This window comes from Canis lupus, chromosome 8, assembly GCF_003254725.2.
Source record: "Canis lupus dingo isolate Sandy chromosome 8, ASM325472v2, whole genome shotgun sequence".
NCBI classification, from domain to species: Eukaryota; Metazoa; Chordata; class Mammalia; order Carnivora; family Canidae; genus Canis; species Canis lupus.
In genome coordinates this window covers 4,223,152-4,250,130 of record NC_064250.1, presented here as the reverse complement: position 1 = coordinate 4,250,130, position 26,979 = coordinate 4,223,152, and the positions used below count along the sequence as shown (strand labels likewise).

The window sequence follows — 26,979 nt, the reverse complement described above, 5'->3', positions numbered from 1 at the left end:
ATCCAGGCCCCTCCTTCCTCTTTCCCTCCCCCTTGGACTTTGCCCTTCTTACTGGCCTGGCAGGGGGGGGCAGAGTCCGGGTTGACTCATCCCCCACCTCCCTGGGGCTGAAATCCCAGCTCTGTGACACAAAACACCACCACTATTGCACTGGAGAGAACCACCCAGCCTAGAACGCACCGCACCGGGAGAGGCAACTCCCCTGCTCCTTCCCTCCACCATGGAGTACCTCTCAGCCCTGAACCCCAGTGGCCTGCTCAGGTGATTTCTAACCCTCCTTTCTACCCTCCAACTCTGACGATAGTGCACGGTAACAAAATTCCATCCAGCCCCTAGGAGACCCAGACACTCATGGACTACTCCCCCTCCCCGCCCTCACTTTCTACAGTGGGCCTCTCCGGCTATGGAATCACCACTCACCACTCCCACTCCATGGTTTCTCCCTCTCTCCCTAGGCTTCTCTGATCTCCAAACCTAGATCCCTCCCTAACTCTCCAAGCACCCTACTTCCAATCACCCCCATCACACTCACCAAACTCATTTCTTGACCTTTCTTCCCAACTACCAGGTCAGTATCCAATATGAGCTCTGAGTTTGGCCGGAAAGTCTGGACTTCACCTCCACCACCCCAGCGACCCTTCCGAGTCTGTGATCACAAGCGGACTACCCGGAAAGGTCTGACAGCTGCCACCCGCCAGGAACTGCTGGACAAGGTAAGTGAGCCAGATCCCTAAGTTCCTCTTGTGGGGGCAGCCAGGGGGCAAGAGAAGAGTGAGAACTTGGAGTGAACCGAAAGGCTGAGGTTAGTTACATGGCTGCCCCTCCCTCTGAGGGCAGAAAGAGGGGGGAGGGGGATGGTCAGCCCAATGACCCTGCTGTATTTGGGTCAATTCATTTCTCTTCCAGTGGGTAGAGGAAGGAATAGATGGGGGCGGAGGGCGGGTGGGGGGTGGCAGGAGGGAGGTCAGAGGATTGGCCTTCAGAAATCAGTATGGAAAGGCAATTTGTATGACAAATCAACTTAAAGTCCTGATCCTATGAAGACTTGTTGGTTTGCTGGTATCAACCTGTAGAAAGTTGTTCGTTCCATCAAATCTTGTTTCTTCATGTACAAAACGGAAATAATGATACACCTTCCTCACAGGGTTGTTGAGAGGAGTCAAAGAGGGCCACGTATGTCAAGTGCTACGTAGATATCTGGCACTAACAAAGACTAAAAAGGTTAAGGATCATTGTTGCAGGAAACCATTCTGGAGGGCTCTCCAAGGGCAGGGGGACAGGGAGCTAGGTCACTGGAGAGAAGACTGAAGGATGGTCCTCAACAGAAGCAAGATCGCTTTTCAATTCCAAGCCAGTAGAGTGGCTCAGAGGGGAATAGGGGGAGAAGACAATAATGTGGACGATGACATTGGAACAAAGAGGAAAAAAGTCAACCCTTATTGAGGGACCCCCAGCAACTGAACAATACCAAGATCTGGTGCCATCTTAAGGGTTGGCAATTTTCTGGGAAGTGGAGTTGGGATATCCACCAGCATCTAGAGCCAACCAATGGGTGCGAGGTAGCTGGAGAGAGAGAGAGAAGCATGGCTAAACTCCACGCCTTTCTTCCTGTTTCCTGGGGCTGGGCAGGCAACAGAGGCCCTCCTGCTGAGTGGGATGCTAACATTGGTGCTGGAGGAGGATGGGACCGCTGTGGAGAGTGAGGACTTCTTCCAGCTTTTGGAGGATGACACGTGCCTGATGGTGCTGGAGTGTGGGCAGAGCTGGAGCCCCAGCAGGGTAAGAGGCCCACGGTGGGGTTGCTGTGGGCCACCAGTCCTTTACATCTTCTTCAAGCTTCTCGGGCCCAACCATGATCAGAGGTACCAAGAGAGGCGAAGAGTTGCCAGGGACACCTCATAGGGGACACACAGTCCAGGTGAGGGTGGGTCTGACCCAGTGCTGATGGGGAACAGTGGTGGGTATCCACAAGTCGGAATGCATTGCACTGATGGAGGTGCCCTACAGAGTGGGATGCTGTCATATGTGCCCTACAGAGTGGGATGCTGTCATATGGCCTGGGCCGGGAGAAGCCCAAGCACAGCAAAGACATCGCCCGCATCACCTTCGACGTATACAAGCAAAACCCTCGAGACCTCTTTGGCAGCCTCAATGTCAAAGCCACATTCTACGGGCTCTACTCCATGAGTTGTGATTTTCAAGGACTTGGCCCAAAGAAAGTACTCAGGTCAGAGACCAACATGTCATATTTCCCCATCCCCCTACAGTCACAGCCCCCCTAATTCCTGCATTTACCTATCTTATTAGGGCTCCCTTGTGGAAAATCCCCTCTATGGCCTCCTCCCAGGTTCCCCCACCCACCCAACTCCATCTTGTCTCTGCCCTTCAGGGAGCTCCTCCGCTGGACATCTGCACTGCTGCAAGGCCTAGGCCACATGCTGCTGGGAATTTCCTCCAGCCTTCGCCACCTAGTAGAAGGGGCCGAGCAGTGGCATTGGCAGCGGCAGGGTCGCCTCCATCCCTACTGAGAAGGGGCTCTGAGCTGCTCTCTGCCCCTAGACTTGTTCCAAGACACACTGTAAGGACTCTGACAGCATCAGCTTTGGAGATCTGAGGATAGTGCAGATGAGAGAACTCACCCAATTTCCCCATGGTCTTCTGACCCCACTGCAACAGGTCCCATCGGCATAAGGCCTTATACCTCTAGCCTATACCCTTTCCCGAAGAATACTGTCTCTTCCTAGCCATCTTTCCAGCTTCCCCCTTACCCTAAAAGGCCACAAACCCATCCCCAAGCATCTTGATTCCACTCTGACCATTGCTACATCTAGATTTCTTGCAATTCCTCCTGTCCCTAAGCTTCCCAGTGCACTGGATTCAGCCTTTGACTTCACCTTGAGATCTCAATTTCTTTATATCCTTCTCCCCAAAATAACAAAAACATTTCCAATAAAAATATAAAAATACTTATTATTAAGACTTTTGACTCCAACTTGAACTACAAAGGGGAAAGGACAGATATGCCTTTTATCCCTCCCCCATCAACACCTAATCCCAGATCCAAAGGCCTCAGTCTTCAAGTATTGAGTTCAAAGCCCGCCTCCGCTTGGCCACTGCCCCTTGCTGCTGTTCCCAAGCCTCTCGGCGCTTCAGGAAAGTAGTCAGTGCCACGTTTCGAGCCACATGGTGGCCAAAAGGGTCTCTTATCAGCTCCTGGTCCCGTTCTCCTGCAAATGGAACCACTCACGTGAAGTATGATCATGCAGTCACCCACCAAGCTCAAAGGGACTCTCTCTGGGTGAAGGTCCCTCTATTTTCCCTGAGCTCTGGGTTGACCTTGGAATAATTAATACCTCATTCTCCAAAGTGGGGAAGTGAGAAGGGGTAGGGGCACAGGGCTGCATACTCAGCAGAGGAGAAGGGAAGGGGAGCAGACTGCTAAGAACCCATAGCCACACCACCCTTTAGAACTGAAGTCTGCTGAATTTAAGTCCCCTCCCCAGCCACCCAGCCATCTGGAGCGAGTCAAGTTTGGAAAGGTCAGAGAGAAGTGCTGGTACTCACCCAGCTCAGCAGCAATTTCCTTCCGGGCCCCCAAGGCTGCTCCACTCCAGATGGCATCTAGTACACGACTGCCATGGCGACTGCAGGCCAGAGCCACATACTGTCCCTGCAGTAAGACAAGCAAAGTAGGTCCCCCTATGGCAGTCCACAAAGGTATGCTGGGGAGGGCAAAGGTGAAATGAAGTTTTAGAAGTTTACAGTCTGAGTCAAAAGAGTCTGGGAACTATATATTCTCTCTTTGACTCTGAAAGACAGTCTTGGGGCAAGCTCATGTTCTTTTAATGGATGTCAGTGGGGGAATCAAAACAGAAACTAGAACCTTTAGGGTCTTCAGCACACGGCGGCGCTGCTTGCGTGTCACGGAGGGACTGGTTAGGACAGCATCAAGCACGTGGGACCCAGCAGGGCTCTGGGCTAGAGTCAGAAGTTGTGGTCCCGTCAAGGCACCCAGACTTTGCAGTATAATACCAGGACTAGAGAAGTGCAACAGATGCTGGAGCAGCAGAGATCCAAGGACTGTCACTTCCCCCAGGGCCTGGGCCATGGCCATTTCCACCTGGAAGGACAGACAGAAGGAATCAAGAGGCAGCCACCAAACTGCCACCTCTGCCTAAATGAAGCCAGAGATCTCACCACCTGCAACACCAGAATGAAGGACTTTTTAATTCTCGGTTCCCAGTTAGTCACTGGCTTGGCTCCTCCCCTACCTCACCTGGTGCTCTGTGGGCACTACCCCCTCCTCCTCGAGCAGTCCATAGTACACCTCATAAGCCATCAAAGTGGCAAAGAGAGGCACACAGGCCACTTGCCGGGAAGAGGGCTCTGCACAGTGGAATGCCTACAGGGGAAGACAAAACACGATGAATTTGAGAACCAACTCCCTCATCCCTAACCCCAACTCTCTTGACAGGGGAAAGCATTCAGAAGACATGAACATGTAAGTTGCATGAGGGCAGAATCTCATCTGCCTTGCTATATTCCCAGTCTCTATACACATAATAGGGTTAAATAAACATTTAGTCCTTAAACAAACTGCTCTCTTAGTTCTGGGAGACAATTTTCATTCCAGGGCTATGAGATGGGTTTGGCTTCATTTCTCTATCTGTGAACTTGGGCATTAGACCTCCTGAGTCCAGAGATACAACCACTGAAGCTCAGAGAAGCCCTAACAGGTAGAATTTGAACTAAGGGCATAAACAGGTTGCAGGTAACATCACCTCCAACAACAGCTGCAGGACCTGGGCTTGGTGGGCCCCAACTCTGCGGCAGGCCCCCACCAGGGCAATGACCACCCCTGAGTGACCTTGAGCCAGCACAGCTTCCAGGGCAGGGCTCAGCTCCTCAAACACAGGGGACAGCTGAGGAGAGACAGAGAATGAAGAATCTTTGGCATTCTGTAACAGTGGATTAAGTTATTCAGAGATATCTTCCTCCAGAAAACAAATAAAAATGCTAGATAAGCATTGCTGATATCAGGACTTTGGTTTTGCCACATAAAGTCTAGGACAAGGGGGCAGTCTTAGAGTACTGCCTCACTTGGGGGAAGCACAAGATAAGGGGATACTAGAATTAAATCCATTCTTCTACCCCAACTCCCAATCCATGAGATCACAGGCAAGTATGCCTTCGTGCTAAGCAGTAAAGGAAAAAAGAAACTATGTCAATAGGTCCAGCACTCATACAGATTTGTAGCCAAGTACCCAGAGTCTGAATGGGCCATAGAACCTCAAGCTGCAAATCTGGATTAAGCCAGTCTCCTGCTGGTACTGGCACCTGAGAAGCCAACACAAATCCTTTCTGGGAAGAAGGCACTTTTGTCCTAAGCTCTGAGAAGCCCCCAGGAATAACCTTTCAAGGGAATGGCCAGCACACCACCAGAGACACCGGGGCAGGCACACAATAAAATAAAGCCCAATGAACAAAGAGTAGCAGAAACAATGGAATACACGAACAGATCCAGCCCCGTTCCCAACTCACCAGCTCACGGGTAGTAATAGCATCCAGTAAACGCTGCAAAGGAAAGTTGGCAATAGGGTGTGCAGCTAGGGCCTGCAGCTGCCCCTGGAAGTGATCCTCAAAGAGGCTCTGGAGCCTCAGGGGCTCCAACACCAGCAGAACCTGCTCCAGGAGTCTGGAGCTCGTCTGATCCCGCAGAAATAGCAGTAGGGGGCTAGGGACAAGGAGAAGGTCACCAGGCAGCCTTTACTGTACATCATCTAAGACACCCACACCACTCCATTCACTTCACACAGCCTTATCAACCTCGGAGGATCCTGAGGTCCTGAACATACCTGCCGTCTGCTGAGGAGTTGCGGCTACTCAGATAACTGATCACAGCACTGCAGAGATGAGCACAAAACTGGGGCAGTTTGCGGTGTAAGATTTGCAAGGCCACTTGAAGGCAGAAGCTGGAGATCTTGTCAGTGATAAATACTGTGGAAGAGGGCAGAAATAATAAAAGCATTTCTTCCAAAATCCAGACAAACTTCAAACCTCAAGCGATAAGGTACCAGGGGCTATAGACCTAAAGGCTCTAATCAGAGTCTTCGAAATATCAAACCAGATCAGATTTGAAGAGGAAGACTGATCTAAGTAAGGGCTTTGCATGATGACAATCACCTCCAGAAAAACAGGTCCTAGACCATCCTTACCAGCAATGTCCTTCAGAAAACAAGAGCTCAGGTCCTGAAGGTGATTCAAGAAGGTTTTAGGGACCTCAAAATCAGTTGGCTTACACTCCCGAGCTGGGGCCCTTTGTGTGTCTGAAAGATCAAAAACATGTGCAGTGCTGGGATCACAGACTACCATCCAGGAGGGAAAATAATTCCAGAGATGATGAAGGGTTCAGCTCGGAGATGCAGAACACGTATGAATTATCTCTTCACATCTGGAAGACTGAACGGAGTTTTAATTTTTCGAAGGAATTTCTACCAGCTCCCCAGTGGTCCATAGGAGATAGGCCAACTCTCAGTCAGGAATTTAAGGTGTTCCAAAATCTGGCCTCATCTAAACTCTCTAACCTTATTTCCTGAAGTTTTTCAAAATGTAGGTCACTGCCTATGAGTACATCATGAAATCACTTTAGTGGATCTTGACTAGCACTTTTTCAATGGAATAGAACAGAATAAAAAAAAAAAAAACAGAGAGGAAAACATTGAAGTGGACTGCATATATTAAGAGTATTGTTTCTCAGGACGCCTGGGTGGCTCAGCGGCTGAGCGTTTGCCTTGGGCCCAGGGCGTGATCCTGGGGTTTTGGGATCGAGTCCCGCATCAGGTTCCTTGCATGGAACCTGTTTCTCCCTCTGCCTATGTCTCTGCCTCTCTCTGTGTCTTTCATGAAGAAAGAAATTAAAATCTTAAAAAAGAGTGTTGTTTCTTGAAGTTCTGTTTGCGTCCAGTATAGGCAAGTTCAGTGATGTTTCAAAAAAGAGAATTCTGTAAGTTGTGGTCTAACAAAAAAAGCCTGACATCCACTGCTCAAAGGAATCACCTCTCACCCCTGGCTCATTCTACTAGCTGTCCCCCCAAACACACTAACACACTGGGCCTCTGTGCGCACTAATCTTTGCTTTGTTAAGCCTCATCCTCATTTCTCTGCTAATTCTTCAGTCATGAAGAATTACTCTTCTGCTTACTCCCTTCTTCTGGACTTCCTAAGCTCTCTTCTCCTCTAGGTCCACTTCCCTCCCTCATATACTTACCAGGTGACTGAGAGCCACGGTGTCTGGCTCTCTCAGACTCCAGAAGAGTCCCTCCCAACACCTGCAGCAGAGTTCTGACCACGAAGCTGCCATGTGTGTCTCCACAGTAGAAAAGAAAATCGTCACACACCTCAGAGGCTAGTCCCAAAACCAGCTCCTCCAGGTTCTCCAAGGGTCCATCCTTGCCATCCTCCTCCTCCACATCCTCCTCCTCTTCCTTCTCTGCCAGGCTCCCCAGCAACCGAGGCAGCTGCAGCAAAGCACTTTGCAATACATGCACCCCACATCGATGACAGGCCACTAGGCGTAAACTGGGGCGCAAAGCGGCCCAGATTCGACACAGAGATTTCAGGGGACTGAATCCCAACAGTTCCTGCATAATCTCACTGCCAGTCCTGTTTGTGGCCAAGGCCAGGGCCTGAGCCTCCACTTCCTTCAAAACATTGTGCACCATCAGTTCTGGGTAGACAAGAAAAGAAATATTTTAAAGACTGAGAGGAGGATAAGGTTATGTTCCATTAGAGGCCCCTGGGTGGCTCAGGTCATGATCTCAGGATCCTGGGATGGGCCCTGCGTGGGGCTCCCTCGTCTGGAGAGCCTGCTTCTCCCTTTCCCTCTGCCCCTGCCCCACTAGTGCTGTCTCTCTTGCTCGCTAATAAATAAACAAAATCTTAAAAAAAAAAAAAAAAAAAAAAAAAGGTTATGTTTCATCAGCCGAGAGAGGGAGAAGCGGGGAGCGATGAAGAGGACATGGCAGAGGAGACTCAGTCCCTATGCCCTGGGGACCCGAGAAAATTTCCCTGCCTGTCCTGGAACTTCTGCCTAAAGACTCCCTCTCAGTCCCACCCGGCAGCTGCTCCCCACCTCGTTCTGCTCCGGGCTCGGGAGCCTCCTTGAGGGCGGACAGCGCCCGGCGGAAATACCCCAGAGCTTCGGGGCTCAGGTGCGGGTGCGCGGCGAGGGCCGGCTCCGAGCTCCCCTCCGCAGGAGGGCAGTGCCCGCGGCCTGGCGGGGGGCGCCCCGACCCCTTGGCCCCGCGCCCTCGTTTGCCGCCTGCTGGGACCCCGCGCCCCGCCCTGTGGGGGGAGCGCGGACCCAGCCCCATGAGGACTAGAGCCCCTCGTCCGTCCGCGAAGCCTTTCCCAAGCCACAGGGCTCCTCCGACAGCCGGGAGCGTGCGAGGCCCGACGCAGACCGGAAACGGCGGCGCGCTGGGGCGCAGCGCACACGTCACAGCCCCGCGACGGCCCCTCGCCCGGAGGCCGCGCCCCCGCTCCTGGGTCGCCCCGCCTCCGGCCGCCGTTGCCTGTGCCCGCGGAGAACCGTCCGGACCGAGCCTCTCCTCCACGTCCCCGGCTCATCCTGGGCCGCCCTCTGGCCCAGTTGCGTCACCGCGTCCCGCCCCCGGAGCTGGAGTCGAAGTTCTCGAGCCCAAAGACTTTCCGGGCTTGACGGCGCCGGGAGAGAGCACGGGCGTCAGGTAGGGGCGCGAGCTCCCTCTCCTTTGGACTCGGGGTCCCCGGGGCCTCAGGCTCGCCCCCGACCCGGAAGCCGCGCCCTCGGGCTCGGCCTGCCAGGCCAGGCCAGAGGCCAGAGCTCTAGACAGCCGGCAGCTTGCGTGGAGCTGCCGTGAGGGGCCGCCGTGCCAGCATCCCCCACCTCTTAGGGTCCCAGTATGTATCTAACCGGGGACAGGCCCACCCAGCCCCTGGGGTCATAGTCCTAGTCCCAGGACGGTCCCTTCGCAGGAAGGCAGTGGCCAACTCCTTGGCCTCCCAAAAGGGACCAACAGCCTTACCCCGGGGCCTGCACTGTTGTCCCGTTCTGAAACTTCTCTCTGCTCATAGGAGTCCAACCTTGGCTCCCCCCACCACTGTCCAGGTCACCCTTCCATATACACAGTTCGTAGGCTTTCTCTAGAGCAAGTCTTTGCTTCCACAGGTTTTCCCCCTTTGCTTGTGAGCCATGGCAGCTTCTATGAAGGGCAAGGTGTGCGTGGTGACTGGTGCTTCCAGGGGTATTGGCCGCGGCATCGCCTTGCAGCTCTGCCAAGCCGGCGCCACAGTTTACATCACAGGCCGCCATATGGACACACTGCAGGCCACTGCTGAGGAGGTGGGTGCTTCCTCTTGAACCACAAGGCCCAAAACCACACCTTCCACTGATCCCTTACCTGAAGCCATGATATTCCTCAACAAAATGTGAATACTTAAACTAGAATAAGTAAAGCCCTTAAATAACTTGAGGTCAGATCAAATTTTGCCGCTGAGTTTTATGAAAAAACTTTCTGTCTGAGACCTTCAGGGGTTTAGGAATTGCAACTGAACGGTCGTAGACCTGTGCTTTCCTCTGTTTTAGGCAAGACTTTATTGAGTTGTGTACTTCACTTGACTTTTCTACAGGATTTCAGTTAAATAAATATGTGGCTTGCCAGGCACTGTGTGAACCACTGAGGTTAACCAAGACTGGTAAAATGTCACTTCTGCTTTTAAAAGATAGGGCCCAGCAGGCAATCAGAGGCAGATGCAGAATGCTCTGGGAGCATGGGTGAGCAATTAGGAAGCAAGGAGGTAAGAGGGTGGGACCCAGAGCATGGATCCGGAGAATAGGAGGATTGGCCTTGAATAAGGAATTTTTCTTCCTGTGAAGTTAGAGGATGGGGACACATCTGTGGAGGGTGTGATAGAACGGAAAGTAGAAATAGCTGAGAGTTTTGATTTTTCAGTTACCAGGTGGGAGCACTGGCGAGGTGACAGTCAGAGGGCTGGGACTGAATGAGAGTCACCATCGTGAACAATAAAAAAGAGACCCAACTGGTGTATCATGCTAGGCGAACCCTGTGTGCTGTGTTTCATCTCACTCCCGTGCCAGATGTATGTGTCACTCTGACGTGGGACACATACATCCTTGCCTGTGGATCTGGAGTGAGGATGTGGAGGCCAAAATGGCAGGCACTCGCTTTTACTGACCTTCTCTTGATCTAAGACGAAAGAATTTCTTCCTCTAAATATTTTTGTTAGTGTCAACTACAGTAGGGGTTACATGGTGAATGGTGAAGGGTGGGAGCTCAGGGCATGAGAGATGGAAATGACCAAGGACAAGGAAAAAGAATGATACTCTTGTCCCAGGAGCAGCCCCCCCCCCCACCTCCCCACCCCTGCCTTATTTGTCCCTTGCCTTCCACTAGCAGAGTTCAAGGCCTTGCGGCTGGTAGGCCTCAGTGAATGTAGATTTTAAACCTGGAATCTCAGTCCTTTGGGTCTTTAGGGAAAGGACCTAGCATTCCTGAAGCTCCTCAAACAGGCACCAGAGGGCAGTATTGCTCACCATCTTCCCTCAGCTGCTGGTCTCCATTCCTACTCTTACCCGCAGGCACCCCCCCCCCCCCATGCTGGGAATTGAAGAGAGTTGCCTTATGTCTCACACTCATCTGCAACTATAAACTCATACACCCTCTGTCGTTCACCAGGCACAATCTCGAGGGGGCCAGTGTGTGCCCGTGGTGTGCGATTCAAGCCAGGAGAGTGAAGTCCAAAGGCTGTTTGAGCAAGTGGATCAGGAACAGCAGGGGCGTCTGGATGTGCTAGTCAACAATGCCTATGCCGGAGTCCCGGTACCCTTTAAACTTTGATTCCAGATCCACATTCCTAACCTCCCCCTCTGACCCCGGGGTCCTCATCCTGGGCTCACTGTCCCTTTCACTATCCAGCCCTCATACCTTCCTGCCTTCAGATCATCCTTCATCACACTCCCTGTGTCTTCCAGGCAATTATGAAGAACATTAACAAGGCATTCTGGGAAAGCCCAGCCTCCATCTGGGATGATATCAATAATGTTGGATTGAGGTGAGTGTTCCCTTTGTCCCACCCCAAGAGCTGAGTTCTCCTCCCTCACTCAGCTGAGGGCCTGGACCTTTCCCCATATGCCCTCTCCTTGTCCCTCTGCCTTTCCCATCTCCCTTTTCTCCTTTTTGTCCCATTTGTCTCACACCTCTGGAGAATTTCCATTCAGGTAGATCTGTACCTGAGAATATTGACTTTTACCTCGTTTCTATCATGAATTTTCACCTGAACTTGCTCTTGGCCACTCTCCTGCCTCACTCTGCACATCCAAATGCATGGCCCAGAAGGGAGCCTCCTTTCCTCAGTAAGGCATACCACCTGTAGCTGTCATTAACAAAAATATTTAGGGAAAGAAATTCTTTTGTCTTAGATCAAGAGAAGGTCCATAAGAGCGAGTGCCTGCCATTTTAGCCTCCACATCCTCACTCCAGATCCGCAGGCAAGGGCATTCCCACGTCAGAGTTACACATACATCTGGCACAGGAGTGAGATGAAACACAGCACTCAGAGTTCGCCTAGTATGACACACTAGTTGGGTCTCTTTTTTATTGTTGGAATGATGGTGCCCTCTTGGAAACTGTACTCCGTGGATGTGATCAGCCACCTGTGGGAGTAACTAAGAGATTATCTGAAAATCTGTGACTAAAGCATTGAAGAACACCCACAGCTTCTAGTGGCAATCCCAGGGAAGCAGGATTAGAATCCAGCTGTGATTTCCAAGGTAGAAGAAAGATGATGAAGATACAGAGGGATGGTTAGCCAAGAGGCAAGAAAAGAAAGCCCAAAGAGCTGATAATTGGCAACGCCACACACTTAGCCCTCAAAAGAGAGAGGCTCTCCACAACCTGATCTCTTTTGAGTCAGAGTTTTGAACCTATAAGGCAGAGAGGCTCAGACCTTGGTCCCTGAGCCCTGATGAATTTTCCAAGATAAAGGCCACTTTGTGAGCCTTCTGGGAGTCTAGCAACACGTTCTCACCCCCACCCCCCCACATTCACATACACATTTACTGGTTGAGCGTCTGCCTTTGGCTCAGGGCGTGATCTCAGGATCGAGTCCCACATCGGGCTCCCTGCATGGAGCCTGCTTCTCCCTCTGCCTGTGTCTCTGCCTCTCTCTCTGTGCCTCTCATGAATAAATAAATAAAACCTTTTTAAGATTTATTTATTTATTTATGATAGAGAGAGAGAGAGAGAGGGGCAGAGACACAGGAGGAGGGAGAAGCAGGCTCCATGCCGGGAGCCCGACGCGGGACTCAATCCCGGGACTCCAGCATCGCGCCCTGGGCCAAAGGCAGGCGCTTAACTGCTGAGCCACCCAGGGATCCCCAAATAAAACCTTTTTTTAAAAAAAGAAAATATAACTCCCTCTACTTGTTTCCACTTGGAGGGTCCTGTTTCCCATGCAAATGAAGTATTTTTCTGGTTACTGAGTATGTGTGTGCTGGGTTTTCCCTACAAAAAAGGTGGAAAGCTGAGTTTTTGCTTTGCACTCATCCATTGGTGGTGTGTTTTACAAGTGTTCCTCTCAGAAAGTGGCCTCTAGCCCTTCATTCTCCAGCTCTGCAGCCACCCCCATGTGGCCCTCCCCCAGCTGACGCAGCCACTAGAGGGCAGAGGAAGCTTCCAGGGCTACAGCAGCTAGGCCAAAGAGAACATCATTTATTCCTTCTTCCTTGCCCCACCCTCTAGAGGCCACTACCTGTGCTCGGTGTATGGAGCACGGCTCATGGTACCAGCTGGCCAGGGGCTCATCGTGGTCATCTCCTCCATTGGAGGGCTGCAGTATTTCTTCAATGTCTCCTATGGTGTGGGCAAAGCTGCGGTGAGGACCCAATAGCCGCGGGTTAGGGAGGCATCAGACAGTGATGGTACCTATAGCTCAGGAGACATAATCCCCAGTGGTCAGAGTAGTACAGCCCACTGGCCCCCACGTCCTCCTCTGCCGCTCCACAGATAATTCCTCTGTCAGGGCTCTTGGGTGGCAAAATACTGGGGACCACTGACAGCTGAGACAGGGCTCCTGGGAAGGGCAGGGGCTGGGCATCCCAGCAAAAGCAGGGAAGGCAGGGGAGGAAGGCGATATGGCCAGGTACCCTGCTCTCACCCTGCCTTCTGTCCTTTACAGTGCGACAGGCTGGCTGCTGACTGTGCCCAGGAGCTGCGGCGCCATGGGGTCAGCTACGTGTCTCTGTGGCCAGGGATGGTGCAAACAGAACTAGTGAAGGAGGTCGTGGTGAAAAACGAAAATACTGACGATCCCCTGTTGAAACAGGTTGGCAAGAGGAGGGTGAGGGAGGTAGAGAATGCAGAGGACTCAGCCTCTCCATCCTCAATGACAAGACAGTAACCAGAGAGCCAGTCCTCCAGTGCCTACTACAGCAGGCTGAGCACTGGACACATGCTGTGCCCTTTCATCCTGTAAGGGAGATATCTCCATTTTACAGATGGCAAAACCAAAACCTGGAAAGATTAGAAACTTGCTCAAAGTCATGTATGCCATAAGTGGAAAGGCCTCGTGCCCTGAGGCCTCTGCTTTTGACCCCTGCACTAAACTAACCTAGGAGGTCCAGACATAGCTGACATCCCAGGATGCTTCCACTTAGGAGAGGCAGTGGGTCCTGGTGCCGGAGTACAGGGCTCACCTGAATGTAGGGAAAAGTGGTTCCAACACCTTCTAAGATTCTGAGTCCTGCAGGTACAGTGATGAGGGCCTGTCTCTCCTGGAATAGAAACTGAAAGTGGGGAAGAAATGTGGGCAGTTCACTTGGAGATTAACCGTTCACTTCTCTGACCCCTGTGTTTCAGCTCAGATCTAATTTCTCCTCTGCAGAGACCACAGAAATGAGTGGCAAATGTGTGGTGGCTTTGGCAACAGGTAAAGAGGTTGGGGACAGGTGGTAACAAGAAGGGCCTGAAGAATCTGCAGGGTGAGTCCTAGCTCAGGAAGTGGTTGAGGAATATGCCCTTCTTTTCTCTGGCTTCTGGAGACCCAAAGCAGCCCTGTTTGAGGTTTGGGAGCCTCAGGAACTGGCTTACAAGAAGTATAGGAAACTTCCTAGGAATAGGGAGAAATAATTCTGGGCACCCAAACCTGTCTGAGCGCTACCCAGTCCCATCGGGCCCAAACCTTGTCACACTGTGTCACTTCCTTGCCTTCTCAGCTGTCATTTGTGCTCACAGACCCCAATATCCTGAGCCTGAGTGGGAAGGTGCTGCCATCTTGTGACCTTGCTCGCCGCTACAGCCTTCAGGATGTGGATGGTAAGAGCTCTGGCCCAGCAGCCAGCCTGGACCTCCCTTCCTCCATTGCGTGCTCACTCCTCCTTCTCCCACACTCTCTCCCTATTCCTTCTTCCCTCACATCCCACTTGGGCTCTTCAGCCAGGGTAGAGGTGTTTATGGAGTGGGAAGTGAGGTTCTAACCTTCCTCTTCTTCCTGTGGTCCACAGGCCGCCCCATCCAAGACTATTTGTCTTTGAGCTCGGTTCTCTCCCATGCCTCTAGCCTGGGCTGGCTGGCCTCCTACTTGCCTGGCTTCCTTCATATGCCCAAGTGGATTATGACCCTCTACGCTAGCAAATTCTAACCGTCCTGGCCTGATGTCACAACTCTGTTCTCTCTCAGGCTACATGGTATGGCAGGTCTCAGTGAAACAAGGCAGGCTCTTCTGCCTACCACATACCCTTGATAGGAAGAGAAAGCTTCCACTGTGTTTCCTGGGTGAGCCCTGGGGCCCCTAAGGGATCCCCCTTTATGCCTTAATTTTACCTGCCCCTACATTTTACTCTTTGCCTTAGTGTTAAAAAATATTCTGGGGGCTAATAAAAGTCTCATTTCTCTTTCAGTGAGTTTTGACTGTTGATTCTGTGCTCAGCAAAGTGTTAAGTACTTTTTTTTTTTTTTTTTTTTTTTTTTAGATTTTATTTATTTATTCATGATAGTCACAGAGAGAGAGAGGGGCAGAGACACAGGCAGAGGGAGAAGCAGGCTCCATGCACCGGGAGCCCGATGTGGGATCCGATCCCGGGTCTCCAGGATCGTGCCCTGGGCCAAAGGCAGGCGCCAAACCGCTGCGCCACCCAGGGATCCCAAGTGTTAAGTACTTGAGAGAAAGACTACAAGATATGCAAAATGTTCGGGTCCTCAAGGAGTACCATTCCCAGGACAAAGCCCCTTTCCTCCAGGTGTGCTCATGCTCTTCCCTGTAGAGCTGCCTATCTCAGGGCACCTGCCCTTTGACTGCGAGGACTGTTTCCACACCCTCAGCTGGGGAACAAGGTCCCTCCACAACCAGAACCAGGCATACTCCTGTCTCAGGACTTTCCCACCCCCTCATTCCACCATCTCTTTGGGCGATGGCTGCTGCCTTCTAGCTGGGCCTGATTTCAGGGCAGCTAGGGCAGATTCTTTAGCATTTATGATTTCCTGGCATTTGGGAGGAAAGTAGTGTCCAAATCCAAGTGAAAGGCAGAGGAATAGCTGATGGTGCTGACATACTTTCATCCTTCCTCTTGGGATGGTATCACCTGAATTGCTTCCTGAGGAACTGACTGCAAGAGCCCTTTAGGCCCTGCTCCAGGGGCTGTCCCAGCCTGAGACAAGGCAGTAGGGTGTGTGTGGCAAGGAGGAGCCAAGAGCCACTCTGAGGGAGCCTTTGCAGCAACAGCCTAGATGGCCATCGGTGGAATGGGATGGCTGCTGTCAGTCAGAGGTGCAAAAATCATTTCTAATCTTTGGAAAATGCAAAGTGAGAGCTGAGGCTTCCCAAAGCTGCCATAGCATGTGCAGAGCTATGACCTTCCTGTGGCTTTTGGGAACGGCTCTGCTTACTGTCCCAGTGATGTGCTAGGGCAGTTCAGCGGCTTGTGAGTGCTGGCTGTGCTTCTCTTCCAACTCTGCAATCAGTGGTAACTTCACGTTTGTTGCTTGAATTTAGCCACAGTGAGAGTATAGAAGCCACAGAAACCAACAAAGGCTGCTAATCAGGGTTTTTATTTTTTTAAAGAGCTGGCTTAGCACATGACTAGAACTATGTACCTAAATGCCACCATTTGCCCAAGCACTCTATTTAGATCACAGTGGTCAGATATTCTTAGCACCCTCTCACCCCCTTCCACTCACCACCCAAAGTTCCTATTATCTCCTAAGGCTGGTGATGGATAGAGGCATTGCCTAAATGCAATATGAATAAGGGCTTCTAGACCTCTTGCAGCCTTCCACAGCTACCATTAGAACAAATCCTTGCTTGATGGTGTTGTTTTCTAAAGACCGCAAGGGATTATGGAAAGAATATGGGCCTCAGAGTCATGTAAATCTACATACAAATTTTGACCCCACCACTTTGGGAATAAAATGAAATAACATGTATAAAACACAAGGCAGTATGTAGCCATCTAAGTTGTCAGTTCCTCCCTTTTTTCTCTGGGCCGCCAACATACCATCCAGACTGAGGAAGACCCGGAAACTTCGGGGCCACATGAGCCATGGCCACGGCCGCATTGGCAAGCACCAGAAGCACCCAGGAGGCCAGGGTAATGCTGGTGGCATGCATCATCACAGGATCAACTTTGACAAATATCACCCAGGTTACTTTGGAAAAGTCGGTATGAGACATTACCACTTAAAGAGAAACCAGAGCTTTTGCCCAACTGTCAACCTTGATAAAGTGTGGACCTTAGTCAGTGAGCAGACACAGGTAAATGCCGCCAAAAACAAGGCTGGAGCTGCTCCTATTATCGATGTGCGATCGGGCTACTACAAAGTTTTGGGAAAGGGAAAGCTCCCAAAACAGCCTATCATCGTGAAGGCCAAATTCTTCAGTAGAAGAGCTGAGGAAACGATAAAGGGTGTGGGGGGTGCCTGCGTTCTGTTAGCTTGAAGCCACATAGGGGGAGGTTCATTAAATGCTAACAAGTGCTAAAAAAAAAAAAAAAAAAAACCAGTTCCTTCTCTTGACAAATATTAAAGAATGTGCGCTGCTCCAATCACCACCATTCTTGGCTTTGGGAGGAGCACAGAGCACAAGACAAACCAGGCCCTGGCCCACAAAGGACTTTCACTTCAGCCCCAGAAGACCTTAGGAGCCATCTAGATTTTCCACTGACCAGAGGAAGTGGGGGAGCTGAGGGCCCCAGGGTCCACATCACATGGAGTTAAACCTAGTGGGTTTTTTTTTTTTTTTTTTTAGATTTTATTTATTTATTCATGAGAGACACACACACACAGAGGCAGAGACATAGGTAGAGAGAGAAGCAGGCTTCCTGCAGGGAGTCCGATGTGGGACTCAATCCTACCTCAGTCCTGGTCTAACTGGTCCTCAGTTGCAGGAAAACAGAGGGCAGTGTTCTTTCTGGTACAACACCCTGCTTCCCCCTAACAGGCATCAGTTACTCTTCAAAACAAGCAATAGAGTAACAGTGCTCTGAGGGAAAGAAATGTGGACAGTGAGTTTTGATTGGAGGCACAAGAGATTCAACATCTAAGAAACCCAGTAACAGTCTCAGGACATTGAGGGGATTGACATTTCTTCTAAAAACTGTGTATTAAATGCCTACACTCTTCCCAGCACCATGTCAGACACCAGGAAAGACTAGTTAAGTTTGTGAGACAAGTGTGATGGCCAAGTTTACACGGAGTACCCTGAGAATACTGGAGGAAGCAACTAGCTCCATTAGAGAACCCAAGGAAGTGATACTAGCCAGAGACTTAAAAAATGGGGAAGGGGAGGCTTAATTCTTTCTTTCTTTCTTTTTTTAATTATTTCTAATTTAAAAAATAAGTGGTACATACGAAGGCATAAAGGCAGTCCTTTTCTCTCCTAGACTCCCTCATCGTCACATGAAGCACAAGCAGCTTCCAGTTCCTCTGCTCTTCTAGCACACAAGTTCAGGCAGGCCCCAGACCCCCAACCTCGCTCCAAGCCAGCTGGCCCACTTCTGAGCTCCCAAAGCACCTCAGTACAGAGGGTAGCGGCGTTCACTCAGAGAAGGTCCAGCCTGTCCCCTCCTCAGCCCCTGCTCAGGGTGGATTCTGCATCTGCAGCTCGGCGTGAGCACTCCGGGCTGGGTCAGCCTGGTCAAACGGGAAGCCCCGCGGCTGTGTGAACAGGCCCGAGCAGTGACACACATGATTGCATGCAGGGTGGGGTGGTTGGCCAAGGTGCGTATCAGGGAGGGGCCAGCACAGAGATGAGCAGGGGTGACCCTGGATGCCTGGAGGCAGGAACCGAGAGATTTTGCAGGGAAAGGCAGAGATGAGGATGTCGTAACACTCCCAGGAAAGTGAAGCCTGAAAGGAATGAGAGTTGTGTGGCCTGGGAGGCATCCTGGCTATGCTGACCTCTCCTGTTTCTTTGAGTCCCCACCCTGGGTCTCCCCATGGTCATCTCATTGTCTCCTGGTGATAACTGAAAGCACTTTGAGAACCAGATCTTTGTTTTATGAGGCCTGCCTGCACCTGTCACCTTTCCCTGCCCAGGGCTGGGTACAGAGGAGGCTGCAGCTGACGCCAGATGACCAGGAAATTGAAGGGCAGGGAGAAGACTCAGCACAGGGGCCAGGGAAGGAGCAGGAGAGGATGGGCTGTGGTGCCAGGAGGAGCAATGTAAGGATGGGGGCCTGAGAGGGCCTAGGCAGAAGGGTCCAGAGACAGGGCTTTGTGGAGGAGTAGACTAACCAAGTGGGTGAGGACCAGGGACCAAATGGGATGGGGGCAGGCTGTAGCAAAGTGACTTCTGAGGTTACCATGGGATCTCTGCCCAGCGATAGGGAGACCAAGGAGCTGGAGGGGCCTCAAGAAAGATCTCAGAAGAATCGAGGCCTTGGAAGACTATGGGTAGGTAGGAGCGAGAAGAAGGAAAATGGGCAGCCCTGCCCCCAGCTACTTCATCTTTATTCCCCCACTGGGCTCGGGCTCCTGTGGGGCCCTCATGTGGGCTTTTCTTTCCCCTTGCCTGAATCCCCATCCCACTCTCACATCACCCACAGGGGCCTTCAGGAACTGATGGGAACAACTCCCCAGTGACTTGTCCTGAAAGCCGGAATCTACCCCTCTACCCAGCCTTTGCTCATCTCTGTGCTGGCCCATCCCCAACACACACCTTGGCCAACCACCCCACCCCTCATGCAACTGTGGGTGTCTGCTCTGGCCCATCCACACAGCCGCGGGGCTTCCCGTTTGACCAGGCTGACCCAGCCCGGAGTGCTCACGCCGAGCTGCAGATGCAGAATCCACCCTGAGCAGGGGCTGAGGATGGGCACAGGCTGGACCTTCTCTGAGTGAACGCCGCTACCCTCTGTACTGAGGTGCCTTGGGGAGCTCAGAAGTGGGCCAGCTGGCTTGGAGCGAGGTTGGGGGTCTGGGGCCTGCCTGAACTTGTGTGCCAGAAGAGCAGAGGAACTGGAAGCTGCTTGTGCTTCATGTGACAATGAGGGAGTCTAGGAGGGAAAAGGACCCCATTTTAGGCCCCTGGAAATGGAGGGGCCTGTGAGAAATGCTGGGGAAGAGGCAGAGGGAGGAAGGAGAGTCAGCTTGCTGCTATCTCTGTTAGCAGATGCAGACTCAGATGCACCTGTCCTCCAGAGTGAGCAGGTCTTGGCTCCCCACTCCTTGGAGAGGTGGTTGCAGAAGAAACAAGGAAAGCCAGAACTCCACAGACAATGCTGGCATCCCTAGAGGGGCTCATGCCGGTGGGAGCAAAGGTAACTCAGTGTTGGACTTTTACTTTCTCTTGAACAAAACTAAGCCAGCCAGAGACTTGCATTACGGTAGGAGCTGAGGGAGTTAGCATCCACTGAGCACCTGCACTGACCTAGACCATCCGCCTAGGTCTTACTTAATCTTTTCACATCTGCCACATGAGGTCAGGTACTGATTACAGCTTTGGAAACTCAAAAAGGCTCACAAATTTGAGGAACTTGTCTAGGTTGCAAGTTTTTATAGCAAAAGTGTCTAGCTTCAATGTATGACTCCAGAGTGTGGGCTCTTTCCCCACTGCCTCTAATGCTTGGGTTGTTTGGTTTTGTTTGGTTTTGTTTGGTTTTGGTTTGGGAGGATCTTTTCTTTTTAGCAGAGAGGGTTGGAGATTGGGCAGGATGGTGAAAGGATTCCCAAGTTCACTCAACCCAAGGATACCCTGGCCAACTTCACAGTTGCTCTTCCCTCACCTTGACCCTCTCCCTTCTTTGCCTTTGCTCCAGCTGATCTGCTCCCTAAGGTGCCATTGCCTCCCAGCCCCAGCTCCATTACCACTTGCTAGAATTGTCTTCACAGGGCCCATTTCAACCAGAAACTTCTGCCTTCTTCCATCGTTCCTTCCCTTTTCTGGGAACATCTGACAATCACTTGGCTCTTGACTAGTATCAGAGCCACAGATGTCCTCATCCCATCCCCTAGATAAGGTTGACAATCGCCCCAGGTCAGGGGTTGGATCTTGAACCCTTCACCTCTCCTACACACACACACACACACACACACACACACACACACACTCACAGAAACTTTGAACCCTACAGACAGATTGGAACAGTGCCTGGAGTGTCCACACCACCCAGAGGGTGGCTGAGCTCACAGGCCCAATGGGAGCCCCATGGAGAGGGACTCCCTTCCCCACCTGGTATCAGATGTACCAGTCCGCCTATGTACCCAGGACTGACCCTCCCCACACTACTGCTCTCCATATTCCTCAGCCCTTGGCCTCAATCCCACTCATCACACACATCTCCAAAGTCTCTTTACCCCCTGTTCAGTGGCCTGGGCCTGGGAGAGGACTGCCTGGCAAGGCTGCCAGCTGTGGGGACCCTAGGGAACCCTGGGAGGCTGGCCAACCCAAGGCAAGTTCCTTGAATCTCAACTCCAGGCCCTTCCTGCTCCACCCCTCCCCTCAGAACTCAAACCTGTCATGAATGTGCACAGGAGACTGGCACATGGTGCTACTGCTGTCAGCACTTTTGGGTGTACTCGTTCCTTATTCAGAGCACTGAGATCCCACAGCACTCCCTGTCCCTTACCTCCCACATTACTCAGGCCTGCCCATGAGGCCTGGAGTGCAGCCACCCCTGACGACCCCTCCCTACCCAAGCTCCCCACCCTGGGATCTGAGAGTCTTGGCTCCCCTCCTAATCCCTGCCCCAGTCCAGTGGAGCACAGTGTGCATCCTCTGACCTAAACTGCTCACCATTTATTCATTCACTCTTTCATTATTCCCCAGGACTCCCACCACCACCACCAACTCTTTGTCAGTCCTTTCTTTAATTCTCCTTGGGGCACTTATAACTGGCTAAAATCACTTCTTGTATGTATTTGTTTCTACAAGGTGTGTCTCCCTGACTCAAGTATAAGCTCAATGACAGCAGGGGCGGTCTCCGTCACTGCTGTGGGGTGAGCTGTTCTGGGGCTCAATGATTGCTGCTTGATGACTGGCTGGATTGTGTAAATGTTCATTGAGCAAGCGCTGTGGCACCAGGCTAGGTGAGGGGACATGCGATCAAACCAGCCTCCTTGGGTAGTTCACAGTGAGAGTGGAAATGGGGATGCTATACCCCATAGACCTCACTGATGGAGTGGCACAGAGGAGGTGTGCAGCCAGCCACAAACCCAGGGTCCTATCCCATACTGACAGCCCCAGCCGTGAGCTCGCTTCCCTGGGAAATCTCCCCACCCTAGAAGGGCAGCTCCCCTCAACCATAGGACACATCCAGCATACACCCCTCTCTATAAGGGCATGACTGTAACCTTACACTTGCTTATACAGTTGTCCGCCTCTCTACAGTATTTTCATCATCCAGAAAGTTCTACTGGACAGTCCTACACTGGGCCATAAGCTCCATGAGGGCAAGGACTATATCTGTGTTTTTCTCAACACTATGACTCCCATGCCTGTCACTGTGTCCAGCACAGAGGACACTTAGTTGCTATCTGTTGAATGATTGAAGGGAATAAGGAAGGGGTAAGGTCTGGGCCTATCCCCAAGGAAGCAGTTCCTTCTTTCCCGGACTAGTTAGTTTGTCCCCTATGTTCATCTATCAACTCGAGCATCTAACCCTTTCTGCTCCAGGTACACACAGTCTTACCTTGTTCCACGGCTTTTTTTCTCATGTGGGTATAAAACCTCAGGGCTGCTGCCTGGCACTACTCACATTTTATATGCCCTATACACAAAGGGCCCCCTGGAGTTGTGCAATGGTGGTTGCCTCTCAGGCCCTGCCAGGCAGTGAGGTTCTTGGCCACATTCCTAACGCCACCAGTGCTCTTGATGTAGGCAGGCTGGGTCCAAGGACCTGGAGGGGGTTCCACAGCACCAGCCAAGAGGGTCCTTGGCTTCATATAGGATAAAATTCAAACTTGAGTCAGGAGGAGGTAAGAGCAGAGTTTACTGAATAGCATAAGTGACAGAGTAGGCAGATGGAGTGTCTCAGAAAAGGAGTGGGTCTCCCCATTGCTTGGGGTTAAAGGGTTTATATTGGAAAAAGGTCCAGGGCACATGTTCTTTCAGGCATCCAGGGTAGGGCCCAATCAAAGGCAAATGTCAGGTGTTATTCCATAAATCATTGAAGATAGAAGGTTTTGACACCAATGTCCACAGTGGTTTGTTTGAAGCTAATATCCTGCAACATGCTCAGGATCTGGTTCTTCTTAGATGTTATCAGGTGTTTAGGGACCTGGGATGAAACTCAGGGAATGACTAACTTTCTAGCCTCCCTCTTGGAGTGGGAACAAAGGAGTCCTTCTTTAGTTTACTCAGATGCAAGGTGAAATATAGAGCATAAGTAAATGAAACCCATGTTTCTCTGGAAACAGAAGTGGAGCCCCCGCCCCAACCTTTTTAAAGGATTTTATTTATTTATTCATGAGAGACCAGAGAGAGAGGCAGAGACATTGGTAGAGGGAGAAGCAGATTCCCTGAGGGGGGGCCAATGTGGGACTCCATCCCAGGACCCCAGGACCACAACCTGAGCCAAAGGCAGATGCTCAACCACTGAGCCATCCAGGATCCTAGGAGTGGAGCCCTTCTACAATGGAGTCCCTTCAGCTTCCTGTCTCACTCTGAGCAATTTTAAGGCAATGCTGTCATCTTCACGACCCCCTGTGTAGTGCCTGGCTCCTGCAACAGAGGCTCCAGTTCTGGCTTGGGGAGTTTTTCCAGCTTTTCAGCCCAATTCCTGGATGCTTTCCCTGCATCTCTTCCCCCAGAAATGACAGCATGAGTCAGCACCCACTGTGCCCTCGGTGAAATATGAGGCTCTTTTGTGGGGACTTTCCCTTTGGGGTCCTTCTGTCTTTTGGGTCTGCCCTCCCCTATCATCAGTGAGCCTGATTCTTCCTTTTCCCCAGTCAGGAAATGTGCTATGGGCATATGGTGGCACTGTGGGCCACTGAAGAATCTTCCTAGCCTGGCAGGAGAAACTGGGGAGCAGAGAGAAGAGAAAAAAGTCCAAGCACTCAGGCCAAGTGCTCAAGGAACTCCAGGACTGGGGGAATCGGCAGCGTAGAGGATCTTCTTGGGCTTTCTGTCACTCTGGTCCACTGGTCTATCCCAAGGATTAGAACCTTTCAGGACTTTGGGATGGGTCCTTAAATGTCTTCTACCACATTGTCCAAAAGTGGCTTAATAACACCTGTTTGATTACCTCCCATTATGGTAAACTCACAACTCACTCATTCCATCTTTAGACAGCTTCAATTATTATAAAGTCTGTCCTCATAATGGGTCCATCTCCACTCACTGACTGCCCCCTCCTCACATTCCTCTCTACTCCCTGTATTTCTACATGATAACCCCTTTCCCATACCTGTGGCTGGAGAGTTTAAAGTAGGAGGATCAAAGCTTTACACTTTCAGTATATATGTTGTGCTTAATGAAGCACAAGTTTCACAACAAGAAAAAAAAATTAGGAGTTTAAGAAAACAAACTATAAACCATTATATATCACCAGATCCAGAACAAATTCCTCTTGACCTCAGTCTGGGTCAGCGCCCATTCCTCATAGGCCCCTGATCTACCCTAGCTTACATGCTGACATGTCTGTCTCACCCATGAGACCTGTTCTGTCCAATACTAGCCTCTTAGCCCCATGTAGCTGTTGGAACATAAATTAAAACTAGATTAGTAAAAAAAAACAAAACAAACAAACAAACAAAAACTAGATTAGTATAAATCAACTGCACTAGGCGCATTTCAGGTGCTCAATAGCCACAAGGCGCTAGTGGTGACCATACTGGATTGCACAGACATTGAACATTTCCACATTGCGGGAAGTTCTGGCCTAGTAAAGCACTGTATTAAGTCTAGTTCCAGGAAGACAGAAGCCAAGTCTTTCTGGTCCTGCACCGTATCCCTGGCACCCAGCACACTCTCAGGTCCAGCTCTGATCCTAAACAAATATCAAGAGATTTCATTCATGGTCACACTGCACGAGGCCTACCACCAGTGCCAGTACCCACCTCTTCTTTAGTCTCCCTGCCTCCAGACTATGGCTTCTAGCCAAACTTTGATTGGGGCCCTGACCCAGGGCTCATGATCTCTTTCCTCCCTCCAACCAGCTCCGGTCCATGACTGGCTCAGGTTTCTAGGAACAGTGTCAGTGTGTGTGTGTGTGTGTGTGTGTGTGTGTGTGTGTTTGTGTGTGTGTTAGGGAGTGGTTGCAAATAAATAACTGGCACGGAAGAGGTGGTCAGCATGAAGAGAACCAGAGTTCTAGGCCTCAAGAAGCTCAAATCTGAGCCTCTAGCAATGGCTGTTCCTACCTATGCGGTGGGCAGCCACCCGGGCTTTGGTTTGAATTCTGGCTGTGTTTCCTCCCAACTGTATGACATTGGGCAAGCAACTTAATCTCTGTGAAGCCACTGTATGCATTGTTTCCTTGTTTTAAATAAGGATAGTAATACCAACTTGATATAGGCAGTGAGTATATTATTATTATTATTATTTTTAAATATTTTATTTTTTCATGAGAGACACAGAGAGAGAGGCAGAGGGAGAAGCAGGCTCCATGCAGGGAACCCGACGTGGGACTCGATCCTGGGTCTCCAGGATCAGGCCCTGGGCTAAAGGCGGCGCTAAACCGCTGAGCCACCTGGGCTGCCCGGCAGTGAGTATATTAAATAACATGTGTGGGATTCAGTTGGTACTCAGTTATTGCTTGTTCCTTCCTCGACATAGAGGGCAGGAAGATCTCTTCCTTAAACATTATTCAGATCACGGCCCTCAGACACCTGTGTGGTTCCCATCTCCCACACAGGAAACCAGATATAACTCCTGATAGCTCCCTTTGCTTTAAAGCAAGGGGCTTGTCATTAATTCCATTGTTCTTGTCTCCAATTTATCTCCAAAGGTACCTGGCTATCTACCACCCAGGTCTGTTCTCTCCCCCACCTCCACATCCCAGTACATGCCTGAAATGCCCTTCCCGCCCTCTCTTTCCTAAACCCAGCCCTCTCTTCTCAGAAGTAGATTCTTTCATGAGACTCACTTCCTTTCTCAAGCCAACTTGATTCAACCTTCCCAGTTTCAATCACTAAAAATTATCACTAATTTTTAGCTAATCACTAAAAATTATCTCAATCACTAAAAATTATCACTAATTTTTAGCTAATCACTAAAAATTATCTCATGCCTGATTTGGCCTTCAACCACCCTCTTTCCTCTTCTCATAGTGACTAGGATATAAGACTACCTGGAAAATCTGCACCTGTGGGTATCTGTGGTCCCAGGTATCTGGTTGTACATGTGAGTCTGTGTAGAGCATGTGTAGAGCAGGAAGCAAGAGCAGGTAGTGATAAAAAAAAAAAAGGAAAGAAAGAGAAAAGAAAGAAAAGAAAGAAAAGAAAGAAAAGAAAGAAAGAAAGAAAGAAAGAAAGGAAGAAAGGAAGAAAGAAAGAAAGAAAGAAAGAAAGAAAGAAAGAAAGAAAGAAAGAAAGAAAGAAAGAAAGAAAGAAGCAGTTGGTGAGGTGGGAGAGCTGGATCAGACCAGACACAGGTCCTATATGGCCACTTACTACATGGATGGCCCTTAATCTTTCTGAACCTCAATGTCCTGTTTTTCATGACGATTAGAAATAATGATAATAGGGATCCCTGGGTGGTGCAGCGGTTTGGCGCCTGCCTTTGGCCCAGGGCGCGATCCTGGAGACCCGGTATCGAATCCCACGTCGGGCTCCCGGTGCATGGAGCCTGCTTCTCCCTCTGCCTGTGTCTCTGCCTCTCTCTCTCTCTCTCTCACTGTGTGCCTATCATAAATAAAAAAATAATAATAATAATGATAATATTACTACCATCACTGTTCACTGAGCCCTTACCTGATATAGGGATTATTCTAAGCTAAGCACTTTACATAGATTCTTTTATTTTTATTTTTTATTTTTTTAGATTCTTTTATTTAATCTTCACTTCAACTCTCACGGGTAGGTAATATTTTTCCTATGATACTGTTGGAAAAAGGAGATACAAAGATACAAAGTCCGTTGCCCCAGATCTCACAGCTAATAAGTGGCAAAACCAGGATGTGCACCCAAGCACCGAAGGGTCTGTGTTCACAAGTACTCTGCTTACTGCCTCCACATATAATCAATCCTGCGTGCACGCAGAGCTCCTGTCACAATGCCTGACACAAAGCTAACTAATAAGTGGTATGACTCTTTCCTCACTAGGACCACAAGTACACAAGGCCAGGAAAAGTGTCTCTTTTCCTCTGTGATTCATTATAGGGCCTAGGAAAGACAGACTATATAGCGGGCACTATACATACATTTGCAGAGCCTGAGAAAGATGTGGAAGAAATATAAAGAATTTAAAGCCATACTTTCTTAAATGTGAGCTATAAACACAGGGCACATGGACACACACTTCTCACAAATACATCACATAGGCTCA

General features: G+C 50.5%; 4 protein-coding genes across 9 annotated transcripts; 3 read left to right on the top strand and 1 right to left on the bottom strand.

Annotated features, from left to right (window-relative positions):
• Positions 1-72: 72 nt before the first annotated feature.
• CIDEB (cell death inducing DFFA like effector b) lies at positions 73-2,977 on the top strand. Its single transcript, XM_025442505.3, has 5 exons — positions 73-261; positions 569-713; positions 1,630-1,779; positions 2,037-2,227; positions 2,390-2,977. Exons 1-5 carry the CDS (start codon positions 221-223, stop codon positions 2,526-2,528), a joined length of 666 nt encoding a protein of 221 aa, XP_025298290.1. The 5' UTR covers positions 73-220; the 3' UTR covers positions 2,529-2,977.
• NOP9 (NOP9 nucleolar protein) lies at positions 2,951-8,477 on the bottom strand. 4 transcript variants are annotated; one of them, XM_025442496.3, is made up of 10 exons: positions 8,132-8,477; positions 7,268-7,726; positions 6,216-6,326; positions 5,856-5,997; positions 5,542-5,734; positions 4,782-4,922; positions 4,277-4,402; positions 3,884-4,120; positions 3,565-3,670; positions 2,951-3,227 (listed from the first exon to the last, which is right to left on the bottom strand). In XM_025442496.3, exons 1-10 carry the CDS (start codon positions 8,370-8,372, stop codon positions 3,070-3,072), a joined length of 1,914 nt encoding a protein of 637 aa, XP_025298281.1. In that variant the 5' UTR covers positions 8,373-8,477; the 3' UTR covers positions 2,951-3,069. The 4 variants fall into 4 exon arrangements, with proteins under 4 accessions (XP_025298281.1, XP_025298285.1, XP_025298283.1 ...); XM_025442500.3 differs by having other exon boundaries at positions 7,268-7,758; positions 8,132-8,269; XM_025442498.3 differs by lacking the exon at positions 4,277-4,402.
• A 59-nt stretch (positions 8,478-8,536) lies between these two features.
• On the top strand, positions 8,537-14,955 carry DHRS1 (dehydrogenase/reductase 1). Of its 2 annotated transcripts, none has more exons than XM_025442504.2 (9): positions 8,537-8,747; positions 9,209-9,382; positions 10,737-10,880; positions 11,033-11,112; positions 12,801-12,933; positions 13,237-13,383; positions 13,917-13,986; positions 14,292-14,372; positions 14,561-14,955. In XM_025442504.2, exons 2-9 carry the CDS (start codon positions 9,233-9,235, stop codon positions 14,695-14,697), a joined length of 942 nt encoding a protein of 313 aa, XP_025298289.1. In that variant the 5' UTR covers positions 8,537-8,747; positions 9,209-9,232; the 3' UTR covers positions 14,698-14,955. The 2 variants fall into 2 exon arrangements, with proteins under 2 accessions (XP_025298289.1, XP_048968974.1); XM_049113017.1 differs by lacking the exon at positions 8,537-8,747 and adding an exon at positions 8,811-8,940.
• Positions 14,234-17,336, top strand: LOC112656940 (60S ribosomal protein L27a-like). Of its 2 annotated transcripts, none has more exons than XM_049113018.1 (4): positions 14,234-14,372; positions 14,957-15,002; positions 15,217-15,295; positions 16,557-17,336. In XM_049113018.1, exons 3-4 carry the CDS (start codon positions 15,243-15,245, stop codon positions 16,987-16,989), a joined length of 486 nt encoding a protein of 161 aa, XP_048968975.1. In that variant the 5' UTR covers positions 14,234-14,372; positions 14,957-15,002; positions 15,217-15,242; the 3' UTR covers positions 16,990-17,336. The 2 variants fall into 2 exon arrangements, with proteins under 2 accessions (XP_048968975.1, XP_048968976.1); XM_049113019.1 differs by lacking the exon at positions 14,234-14,372 and adding an exon at positions 14,736-14,831.
• The last annotated feature ends 9,643 nt before the right edge of the window (positions 17,337-26,979 follow it).